Raw genomic sequence first — 13,055 nt, forward strand, 5'->3', positions numbered from 1 at the left:
TAGCCTTGTTTTTAGTTATTCTGTTTGGGATCTATATTCCTCCTGAATCTGTGGTTTGTTGTGTTTCATCAGTTCTTGCAGATTCACAGCAATTGTTTCTTCACTTAACTGCCTCTGCTCCCTTGTCTCTCTTCTTTCCTCCTGAGACTCTTATCAAATGTCTGTTAGACCTTTTCATTGTATTGTCCAGATCTCTCATGGTGTGTGTGTGTGTGTGTGTGTGTGTGTGTGTGTGTGTGTGTATTTTCCATTTTTCTTCTTTCATATTGCATTCCATATGATTTACATAGATGCATTCTACATCATGTTTTAGTTCTGTAGATGTTTTTCCGTGTATCTTCGAGTTTCCTACTTCTCTCTTCTGTTGTATTAATCTGCTGGCAGACTGAGTTTATTATTTCGGTTATGGAAGCTTTAAAAATATTTTTGAGATTCTGTTGATTTTCTTCAAATCTTGTTACTTTGTTATACTTTTCTATTGGGTCTGGTACAGATTTCCTGTTACTCTGGTTTGTAGTGTCCTGCAGATGTTTTCATACCTTTATTATTTATTTCTTATGTCTAAAATTTCTGTTGCTTCTGCTTACGTTGTTTCTCTGTGTGTGAAGTCTCAAAAACATTATGTTGACTGAAAAAAACCAGACACATATAAAACATAATGTCATTTATATCAAATGCAACAACAGACAAAACTCATCCAAAGGTGACAGAAGTCCAAAAGTGATTACGTCTGAGGGAGGGATGATGGGAATGTTCTAGAGGTTTTTTGAGGTGGTGGTTGCAGGAGTATGTATAGTTAACTAAGCTCGCGGACCTAATGCTCACAAATGGTGTGTTTTGTTATAAGCTATACCGTAGCTAAAAGAATTTAAAAATATATTATCGCTCCTGTGGAAAGTTTGATATTTTCACCCTTGTTCTTTCTTACTTGTCTATAGTTCCCTTTAACCCTAGAAGCATTACGTGAGAAATATACAGTTCAGAGGTGAATTCCCGGGAACAGGAGAAAGAGTAAGGGCTACCGTTTCCCTAGTCGTGAATGTTCAGAGTCTATTTTCCTTTAGGGTCAAAGAGTCAAACATAGATTTCCTTACTGCCTCATCTAATAGCCACTTAACCTTATGTACATGTATGGCATCAATTGATTTTAATTGAATGCAAAGTTCATTTTTATTTGGTTCTTACTTTAGAAAAAGCTGCCTAGTAGGATGTTCAAGTATGTAAGAGTTGGTACCAAGATTTGGAACATTTCGAATAGAGACTTAGTGATCTTTTAGTAACTTAAATATTTTTTTGTTATTTTTGTTGATTTTTTAATTAGGAGCCCATGAAATCCAGAGCACCACAGCTACATTTGGAATACAGATTCTACAAGCAGCTAGGATCTGGAGGTAAAGTCTTACATTAATTTTTAAATTTGTAATAAAATGAGTTGTCATGATTAATAACTCTTTGGTTTCAAAGAATAGTATTTTAAATTTGGTGAAAATGAATCACTTCTTAAGGCTATGCTTACGAGACACTTCCTTACTAGACTGTTAATGTTCTCTTGTTATTTTACTTACGACATTTTTGGAGCTGACTGTGTTGGTGCTAATATGAATAGAGAACATTGTGAAAAAAATTTAATTTGAGAATACAAGCTGCGTATAGCTAATATCCTTAGCCTTTTTGGTGACATCACACTTATTAAAATGGCTTAGCACATAGTGGTAGGCTGAAAAATGGTCCCAGAGAAGAGATCCATATCATAATCTTTGGAACCTGTAAGTTCACCTGTGCAGGAATGATGAAGTTAAGGATCTTGTGATGGGTAGATTATTCTGGATTATCTCCATGGCCCTGAACACAGTCATAAATGTCCTTGTGAACAAGAGGCAGAGGGACATTTTACATACATAGAAGAGGAAAAGGCTAAGTGGCTACAGAGGCAGAGATTAGAGTGATAGAGCCAGAAGCAGGGAACGCTGGCAGGCACGAAAACCTGGAACAGCCTTCTGGGATTCTCCCTTGAACCTCCAGCGGGGATGCGCCCCTGCTAACACCTGGATTCAACCTGGCGAGACTGATTTCGGATTTCTGGCCTCCAGATCTGTGACCAAATAAATTGCTCTTTTAAGCCACAAGCATGCAATAATTATGTTGGCTGTAGGAAATTAATACAGGTGTATTTTTATAGAAAGTCTAAAAGTAGTGAGAATGGATTATTTTTTGCTGTTGGAAAAAAGTAATGAGAAATTTTCCTATAGTATGTTGCATTTCCTTTATGGAGAAGCTTCTCACAGCTATACTTTCTCTGTTCACATCTATTCTGCTAACTATAATGATTCTTGTATGTGTGGTTTCTTACCAGGTAGGGATATTTTGTTGCCCTGGATTTAGTAGAATGTGGTTTTTTTTCCCCATGTGTCTTTCTGTATGCACGTGTTTACATTTTAGTTGATAGAGTTGAGCACTTCTTAACACATTATTCATGTTGCACATTCTTTTTTTCTAAGAGCATACTTTTCAAATGAGTAGTCATTATGGGGACGATGGAGTTGACATTTTGTATTAATGTTTTTATCACTATTGGCTTCTTGTAATGCATTTTTAAGTCTGATACAAATAGTCCTCCAGGAGTTATCAAAATTTTCACTGATGACTGAGGGATTTAAAGAATAGGAAGATAAAACTAATTCTAAGTGAAGCTGTACATATTAGTTAAGACTAGCAAGTGTGATAGAAAGCCCTAAGAAGTGAAGTGGGGGGGAAAAAAAAGGCTTTATTGGCTCATATCTTGGAAATTCAGGGAAGGGACCAATACATTAAGACATTATTGTGTCCAGGATTTCAAATACTTTGATCAGGGACATTCGTGAGTTTGTGCCTTTTTGTGTGTGTGGAAGCTTCATTTTCTGCTTGGCCCTTTCTATGAGATAGCAGAAGTGATTACCATTAGCCTAACTTAGCAATTATAATAGCATTCCTTTCCTAAGAATTCTAGCAGAAGATTTAGGACTGAATCTGTCTTATTTTGTGTCCTGTGCCTTTCCTCATTCTAATCACTATGAATTTGATTTCCCAGACTTAGATCTTACGCTCATTTCAGGAGCTACCTGAAACTCAGGGACTGAGAATGGGGTGAGGTGGTTGCCGAATGCAAAGCTGAGGTGTTAATCAGAAGGAAGATTGGATGCTGGGCCAATAAAGACAACAGATCTATCGTTATTTAAGTAGTAAAACTATCATTTGGAAAAATAGGATTGAACACTTTAATTAGGTTAGAATGAATAAGTCACTTGAGAGTGCAGGGAGTCATTGAATTGAATACCAAAGGTACCCTTTTATTATTATATTCTTTGCCCTTTTTACCTTTAGAAATTATGTCAGAGTAGTAATAAAAATGAAACCTATGTCTCTACCACTTGAATGCCAAAGGACTGCAGTGTTCCACAGTGAGCAGGGGCTACCATGTTCCGGACAGTCTGTATATATCAGGGTGTCCCCTGTGCTCCATGGCGTAGCATTTACATAGGTTGAAATCTGAGTGGTATTGCATGAAGCTGACAAATAGGAATATTCTTGAGCGATTTATGTGAATCATGTGAGTTTTGGTTCCTAGGTAGTATTTTATCAGCCACGAATTTTAAAAACATCTTTGAGTACACATGTGAGCTCTGTAGAAAAAACAAAAGTTTAATTGTTTGGGGAGAGAACCATGATTTTAAAATAGTTTGATTTTGGAGTTGATACTTGATTATCTTTTTAGACTCTTCTTAATCAAAAATGAGCCATTCAAAGTAATTTAACTCCCTCATGGTATTTTATTTGAGTAGTAGCTTGCTTGTTAGTGTTCTCTTTAAAAATAGGTTATTAACTCAATATCCAGACTGTTTAAAGAACTCCTAAAACTTGACCACAAGAATACAAACAATCCAGTTCAAAAGTGGGCAAAGGGCTTGAGTAGACATTTCTCCAAAGATACACAGATGGCCAATAAACAGCTGAAAAGATGCTCAGTGTCACTAATCATTGGGGAAACGTAAATCAAAAGTACAAAGATAGACCACTCCACACCCATAGAATGGCTCTTATCAAACAAATGAGAAACAAACAAAGACCGGTAAACAAGTGTTGGTGTGAATGTGGAAACATGAAATCTTCATGCGTTGCCGGTGGGAATGTAAAATGGTACAGCTGCAGACGATATGGAAAATAGTATGACTGGTCCTCAAAAAAAATTAAGGATGGAATTCCCATCTGATGCAGTAATTCTCCTTCTTGTTATATATGCTAAAGATTGCATGCTAACAGAGATTTGTACCCCTACGTTCATAGCATTATTCGCGATAGCCAAAGGGCGGAAACAGCCTAAGTGTCCATCACTGGATGAATGAAATGTGGTGTGTTTGGACACATGCTACGAGATAGATGAGCCTTGAGGACATTAGGCTAAACAAAGTAAGCTCGTCACAAAAGGACAGATACCGTATGACTTCGCGTATTTGAAGTACCTAGAGAGTCAGGTTCATAGAGACAGACAGCAGAATGGTGGTTGCCAGGGACTGAGGGATGGGGGAATGGGAAAATATTATTTAATGGGTATGGAGTTTCAGTATGAGGTGATGAGAAAGTTCTGGAGATGGACAGTGATGGTGGTTCCACAGTACTTGTGAATATTTACCTCACGGCCCTGAACCGTATACTTAAAAAATGGCTAAAAAGAACAAATTTTATATTATGTATGCCTTACCACAGTAAAAGCAGAAGTCAAAAGGTGGATTTACTCAGAATCACTTAGTGAGATGTGAAAACATCCATAACGTATCTAGTTCTGCCTGTCTGGATTTTGAGCCTCCGGTAAGTCTTTCTCTTTCTCTAGTTTCCCTCAAAACATCCCTCTTTTCTCTATTATTTGTTCACTGAATCTGTTCTGTACATACAGTGGGACTGTACCACTTGACTTCAGTGTGTACGGCTGACAGGTTACTACTCAGCTTTCCATGGGATTAGAATATTGTTTTATACCATTATCACTTTCTGCGGTAGCGAAAATGTAATGTATCGAATAGCCTTATTTTTGTCACAGACGCTCAGCATTTATTGGGTAAAATGAGGGTTGAGATTTAGCAGTCATCAGCACGTAGGCGGTTTCTAAAGCCAAGGGAATGGATGAGGTCTCCCGCTTGGGTAGAGTGTCACGTGGGAAGAGGAACGGGGAGGAAACCATGCTGACCCCTGCATTGGGCACGAATGAATTTGACAGTCGATAACAAAAATCATGACGACAGTAGTTTAAACAAGTCAGGGGATGTTCTGTGAGGGAAAATAAACAAAGAGTTGGAGGTAGACGATTCTGAGGTTGATACAGCTTCCCAAAAGTGAGGAATCTACTCTCGTTAGCTTCCTGCTCCTGTGTTTCGTATGTGGCTTTCATCCTTACGGTCCTGGAAGTTTTTGTAACAGGAGGGAGGGAGAAAAGGATGAAATTGCTTTCTAAATAAGGATAACTTCTAATTCTTTATCTCCTGCTTCCATTCTTAAAATCTACTCACACCTGTATATCCATAGTGGAATCAGATATTTTTTATACGTAGATTTTCAATCCCTCCCTTCTTTTCTCCTTTTCCAGTGATTTTTCTCTCTTTCCAGAGAACTGTTTGCTCTTCTGGATTATCTAGTTCCGTTAGTGGCACACCCATTCCAATTGAGAATGTTAGTTGTCTTTGATTTAAGCCTTTTGAAACGATCACAGAATTCTGTCGTATCATTTAGTGTAAAGTCCGAACTTTTTTCTCTTTTCTACTAATCCACTTTTTGGTTGCACTGAACGTACTCTTCCTTGAATAGATCTTATTATTTTCATCTGCCTGTATTCTCCTTTGTGGAATGTCTTTCTTTCTCAATGAATTCCTTCTTTCTTCAGGCCCTCGCTAAATGTCACCTCTTTTGCAATGCATTTTCTGACCTCGGTTTCTCTCCAGAAATGCTTATTTTTTGACCTGAAATTATTTTGAACGTATCTTTAGTTTTGTATCGTATTATGTGATGTGATTATTTGCTTGTGTCTGTCTCTTCCACTGACCTATGAACTCTTTGAGGGCAGTGAAATGCTGTATTTGCTTTTTTATCCTTGAAACTGAGCAAAATGCTTGACAATTGTAGGGCCTTGGTAAATGGTTGAAATGATAAATTCTTAAATGAGAAAGACTGTTTTTTCTCATAAGATGTGAAGTTATGATATGTGATGTCCAAAATTTCCTGTAGCTTTTTTAAACTTGTATGATTGATGTTGAGGGGCGCCTGGGTGGCGCAGTCGGTTAAGCGTCCGACTTCAGCCAGGTCACGATCTCACGGTCCGGGAGTTCGAGCCCCGCGTCGGGCTCTGGGCTGATGGCTCAGAGCCTGGAGCCTGTTTCCGATTCTGTGTCTCCCTCTCTCTCTGCCCCTCCCCCGTTCATGCTCTGTCTCTCTCTGTCCGAAAAATAAATAAACTTGTATGATTGATGTTGAAAGTTTGATATTCCAATATTATAAAAGATTGTTATGTTATTAAATTTTGAGTTTCATTTCTGATATAGAAACATAGCCATACAGTTTCAAAAAAATTTTTTTAAGTTTATTTCATTTGAATTTTTCTCTAATTAGGAATTTTAAGTCCTCATTTTAGGGATCTAGAAACAGAAGGAAAAAAAATCAATGATAAGTATTCTTTAAATGAATGGAAATGGTAAACCAAGGAGATAAGCAGATCGTTATCTAATTAACTGAACTGTACCATTCAGCCATCTAAAAATAATCACTTTCCAGAGAAGCATAGGTTTTTAATCATTTGAATAATTTATTTTTTTATTTATTTGAGAAAAAGTTCAGTTGAATTGTTGATACTTTATGAGAATGCCTGGAGTATATTTTGAAATTGATGGAGAGATTTCCTTTGATGAACCGTGATTCTGAGTGTTGCTTCTTTATGTTATTTCCTTCCGTCAGTTGGTTTTAATGAGCTATGTTGGGGGAAACGTTGCAATTATTTGTTCCTCAGAATTTCTCTATTAACTGATACCTTTATAATGGTAAAATAACCTTATTTTGTCATAAACTGTTACTTCCCAAAAGAAGTAGAATAATCTTTTTTTCTGTTATAAATTACTGTTGTTGGCAACTCTGTAAGTATAGAGATGATATTAAATATACTATTTGAGACTATGCTTATGTTAAATCATCGTTTCTAAGTTAGTGTCTTGACTTTTGATGTGCCCTGAAGTGTGTAGTTCTAAACAGTAATTTGATAATGGCATCGGTGGCTGTTTCAAAATTATACCTCTTCATAATACCGCCTTCTGAGAGCTGTTACTTTAAAAGGCTTGTTTTCCTGCCTTATACTGACCCCTGTGCCTTCTCTGTTTGTGCCTTGTTAAGTCAGGATTTAGATGTGCCCTCTGTGTTTTGCTCTGGTGTATAGATGCCTCCATTTGCACATCCTTTTCCAAACTATTTATAGGGTCTGTCTGCTAGCTAAAAGACTGTTGGTGATTCCATAATGTATGGACATTTGATCATAGTACTTTTAAGAAAGGTTGTATTAGGGTCAAACCTTGAAACCTGGCTATATACATTGGTTAATATCTAAAATTCCTTTAATTCTTTAAAAGCCTGATTCTTAGAGTTTGTCTGTTTTCAAGAAATTTAAGAAATTTTCTTCTTTCTGTGTAATCTCGTGTCTGAGAAAACAAAGAGAACATTGTAAAACACCATGGCAGTTAAGTGAATAAACTGATGAGAACATCGCCTGTTGTATTTTGGTATTAATGAAACTCATGAAGAACACTCTAGCGGTGGGTCAGTGGTTAGAGTAGACGTCATCTCAGCTCATGTAGGGGACAGTCGACGTAGCAGCTTCTGAGAGTTCCCTTCTCTGTCTCTGCTTGCTTGATTTCAGAAGACATCTTAAGTGCACGTAATACTTCTGTTCCCTGTAGAGGCTTCTCTGTATGGGAATTTCTGTAAGTTACTCATTGCTGAACTTTTACCGATTTGTACATGACTGCATATGTACATTGCTACTTTGCATAGAAGCGTACACAGTTTTTGTGTTAAAGTCATTATAGTTGATGGAGAAGGTCTGTTTGTAAAGAATGCTATGCATTATCAGTGTAAGAAAGAAGGGTTAACTGATAGTGGTTTCAGTTTGGTTTATCTGGTGCAGGTATTAGGGTGGTTGTATGGTGTGTGGTAATTAGAGCATTTTTAGTGATAAATTAAGCACATAAGAATTTTAAATAAATCCGTACCTTGGAATAGGGTAGGACTAAATGGTGATGGGTTTAATTTTCTACGATACAGCCTCATTTTTAAATTTCTCTACGTAAGAGTAAAAGATTGAAAATGCAAAGCCATTAAAAACAATAGGATGATTTTTTTGTTTCCTTGTTTTAAATGTTTGCTTATGTTTGAGAGAGAGACAGAGTGTGAGAGGGGGAGGGGCAGAGAGAGGGAGACACAGAATTCGAAGCAGGCTCCAGGCTCTGAGCTGTCAGCACAGAGCCTGCACGGGGCTCAAACCCACGAACCTTGAGATTGTGACCTGAGCCAACATCGGATGTTTAACCGACTGAGCCACCCAGGTGCCCCTTCATTTTTATTTTTGATTTAAATATAAAGTAGCACATGGTGAGAAAAAAGTTTGTAAACTGGAAGGTTGGAGGTGAAAATGATACAGAAATCTTATTTTTTCCTTAATTATTTAGGCCCAGAGGATAAGTGAATAATGAATAATAAAATATAACATAATGAATGTGATTTTATTCATTATTCATATAACATTCAATATTCAATATAATGAAAAATACTTGTTTGTAGGTGTTATTTATTTTTTTTAATGTTCTTTAACATTTTGAATAATGTCAGAATTTGTAAATAGAATTGTCACAGAAAGGACTGTTTTTTTTTTCCTCTTTATAGTGCGGTGGCTTTATTTTATTTGGGGTTTATTACTAGAATTTTATTACTAAATGTGGGTGCTGGGTGCTGTGGTATTTAATGGAACCACTCTTTGCCAAGTCTGGAACTCATTGTACCTGCCGTTCAGATCAGAGCTTGGTGTTCAGTTGGGTCAGCGATTCTCAAACTTTTGGGTCTCAGGATGCTTTTTTACAATTGAAACTTCTTGAAGATCCCAGAGAACTTTAGTTGTTGTGAGTTAGAGCTATTATTTACCACATGAGAAATTAAAACAAATATAAAAACACTGGTATATTAATTCATTTTAAAATGGCACTAATGTTTTAAAATCCCAACTAACCATATTTTCCAAATCAAAAAACTGTGAGAAAAGTGCCCTTGTTTTACAAATTTGCACAATTCTTTAATATCTGGCTTATGAGAACACAGCTAGATTCTCCTATCATCATCGTTATTCAGTCTGTTGCCATATCGCATGTCATATAGTCTCTGCATAATTAGCCTGTTCGCTTGTGAGAGAATGAGAGTGAAAAAGGTAAATGACATCTTAGTATTATTATAAAAATAATTTTGATGTCAGTGACCTGAAAGGGTTTTGTGGACCACCCATCCATTCCCCCACGTATCTCCAAACCATATGTCGAGAGCTACTGACTTGAGATAGAAGCCTTTATCTTAAAGGTGAAGAATGCCTTAAAGTAAAACTTCTTTGGAAAAGGAAGTTTTCTATGTGATAATTCTCTATAGTATTTCTAATCAGATTTTAGGTTTTCTTAGTCACCTCTGTGGGGTTGAAATTTCCCAGTCAAAGCCTGAATGCTTTTGTTCTGATCCTTCCTAGATGAACAATATGAAAATGGAAAATGGAAAAGAAACGTCATGATATTCCTTCTTTTAATGACAGGCTACACTGTCCCCCAACTAGAGGGAACTGAAGTACTTGACCGCGTGGCACAAAGTACTACCCAGTCTTTAAGAGTGTTTGTTAGACCTCCTAATGTTGTGACTTGAATTAATTAATATTGTTTTGTCATGGAAATAGCTGAACTATAAAATCATGAAGTGTTTAATGAAATTAATTTTGGGAAACTGGGTGAGATTGTATTTTCAAATAATATGTGAATTTTGTATTCTTGCCCATTCTTCAAATTCTCTTGGAGGAAGAAAAAAAAGTATACTTGTCTTGAAAATGAGGGCTGCCAGTAAGCATGAGTGATATTGGAAGTTATCAGAACTGACATTCATAAATTCACAGTGGATGGCCCTTTATAGGTGGCTCTTTATGGTAGTCTCAGAAGTAGTTTTAGAATTGTGTGACATATACGTTTATACTTGAAAATTCACTGGTTGTAAGACCAAGCTTGCTCTTGCCCTTTGGTTGGATTGCATTCATGCGATTCAGTCCCCAGATACTTTGATACTTTGATAAAGGGGTTACTAACTTAACCCCTGTCTTACTATTCCTGCTAAAGCCTTCTTTCTGCCCTGTGTCCTCTCCTTTTGTGCCCTCTTTTCCTTCACCTGTCTTTCTTCCAGAAACCCTCTTTCCTGTGGTCTTGCTTTCCATACTCATATTGGCTGTGGTGGTGGTGTTTTATTTTTGCTTAGGGTACTCCCCAGCCCCTGTTTGTTATTTGCAATGTTTCCTAACTCCTAGCAATTTAATTTGTTTGCTCAGTGTTAGAAAACTGCCCAGACTTGTCCTGGGAAATGAAATTCTAGTTTGACCTTTACAGTGCTTGCTTTATGTTGTTGATTTACAAAAAAAAAATACAACTTTTGATTTTGTCCTTCAGTGACATGAGATTCACGTTGAAATACGTTATTAATACTTACCTGAGAAGTTTCTACACTCATTGGTTTATAGAACCTTATGTATCTTAAGGAGTCATTTAGAGTTGATTATCTTTTATTATTCGCCATCTATGCTGACTCATATTTGAAGGTAAAATTATGTTATGTGATAAAGCTGAGGTATTTTCATTCAAATTGAAGACTCAGTGTCTGTTTAATTTACTCAGTGAAATGTAATACTGTGTATGGAATTTAGCCATCTTGGGTAAGTTAGAGATACATTCTTTTGAGACGCTTTGAAACTATTAAAGAAAGGAAATTTTGGAGAAACCTGAAGCAATTTTTGTCCCTTTACTGATCTTTGTCATGGTGTTATTATAGAAATACAAAGGTGTTTTATGTAAATAGCTTGATTGAATGTGCATGGTTGGTATGCAGTAATTCTCCTCCCCACGGCCGAGTTGGCTTATCTGAAGCAGAGCAGAGCAGATTTACTTATGCACGCCTTTCCCCATCTAGGAGAAATTGTGTGTGAATAATTATAAATTTCGCATCATGCTTAATAGAGATAGTTTGGTAAGAGGAGACTGGAAGGTTGGGTCAGAAGAGAAGTTGGCAGCTTGGATGGCAGAACTAGAGTAGAAATTTTTGAGATGCAGCCTTAGAAGAGTTCAAAATGAGGCAGAGTAAATCTGAGCCTTCGAAACTGTTCTTTTTGTTAGTGAGGTGTGGTGGGAAGGCAGGGGAAGCCAAACTTAGATTATAGGGCCACAGAGTCCCAACGGGTATCCCTTGCTTTGTTTCTAGGAGCTCCAGAATGAAGCTAATGGTTGATAAGAGTAGGGGTAAACCTATGTAACTTTCAGCGTTGGGGAGACTGTTTTGAGAACTACTTCTCCCTCAGTGACAGTTCGAGGATTAAATAAATGTAGCCTAAATCTTTTAACAATTCAAGTTTTTCTTCACGGTCCCAGAAGAATCCAAATCATGAACATTTTATTCCTGGTTGCAAAAAATAGCATGTGTTCTTCTTAACAGTTTGGAAAAGTTCAAAAAAATATAAAAATGGAAGGAGAAATCAACTGTGCTTCCAGTAATCACGGTTAGCTTTGTGGTTTTTCCTTCTAGTATTTTTGCATATGTGTGTTTAATGAGTCATTAAAGACATTTTATTTTAAAAGTAATGTATGGCTGTTGTAAACAACAAAATTAATTGATCACTTTAGAATCATAACAGTAGCAGAAGTTTGCCCTTCACAGTTTTCTCTAAAGGTAGTTAAAGGTTGTGTTATGTTCCACAGTATGGGTATGACATAATTGGTTTAATTCGTCGGGGGGTTGATGAATGTGTAGGTGGTTCCCAGTTGCTTTTTTTTTTTTTTTTTTACACTGTTAACAACCATGCAGCTTGAACATAGTTGTATGCATACATTTGCTTATTTTGAAAACGTTAGGGCACTTTTCCTCCAAAAACATCCCAATTCATGTTCTCCCCAATCAAGTTTTTAACTCACAACTTTGCAAATCTCGGTTAATTAGCTTTTAAATTATAAATACTCTTCTGATACTATACTAAAACTTGACCAGTGATAGTTTCTTAAAGTTGCAGTGTAGAGTTAGTAGACATCAAAACAAAACAAAACAACTTTTCCTACTGTTTCTTACACTAAAATCCCTTGTACTTTAACAAGATCATTTACCTGTGCATGATTTTGTAAATACATGCATTGGTGACTGGGAACATACTGGTTTACTGAAACAGATTTTCAAATATTGCCATATTTATTACCTAACAATTAGGTCATAATAATTACTGTCACTACAGTTTCATCAGAAAAAAGGTACTGTGTTTTTCTCTTTTTATTTTTTTAATTAATATAAAATTTTTATCTATCTCTATCTATCTATCTATCTATCTATCTATCTATCTATCTATCGAAGGAAAGAGACAGTCTCAAGCAGGCTCCACAGCATTGTGAGTGCATGAACCTTGAGATCGTGACTTGAGCAGAAATCAAGAGTCAATGCTTAACTGACTGAGTCACCCGGGCACCCCATGTGTTTTTCTCTTTTTAGTATTGGGAAGCTTTCAAAGGTCATCCTGGCAGAAATGAATTTAGCCAAAATACGGTTTTTACGTGAAAGCTTGAATTTTATTATTGGTAACAAATAGGAATGTGTAATTATTTCACTTTTTCTTTCTTAAAAAAAATTTTTTTTTTAATGTTTATTTTTGAGAGAGAGAGTCAGAGCACGAGCACAAGCAGGGGAGACATGGGAGAGAGAGGGAGACGTGGAATCCAAAGCAGTCTCCAGGC

At 36.5% G+C, this 13,055-nt stretch overlaps 1 protein-coding gene across 14 annotated transcripts in view; it reads left to right on the forward strand.

Moving 5' to 3' along the window:
- Window positions 1–13,055, forward strand: part of CSNK1G3 (casein kinase 1 gamma 3) — a 106,577-nt gene that overhangs the window by 43,014 nt on the left and 50,508 nt on the right. For all 14 annotated transcript variants that reach the window (XM_045058295.1, XM_045058289.1, XM_045058315.1 and 11 more), the window contains exon 4: window positions 1,322–1,391. In XM_045058295.1, the coding sequence (XP_044914230.1) occupies window positions 1,322–1,391 (70 nt within the window). The remainder of the gene's footprint in view (window positions 1–1,321; window positions 1,392–13,055) is intronic.

This window comes from Felis catus, chromosome A1 (genome assembly GCF_018350175.1).
Source record: "Felis catus isolate Fca126 chromosome A1, F.catus_Fca126_mat1.0, whole genome shotgun sequence".
NCBI classification, from domain to species: domain Eukaryota; kingdom Metazoa; phylum Chordata; class Mammalia; order Carnivora; family Felidae; genus Felis; species Felis catus.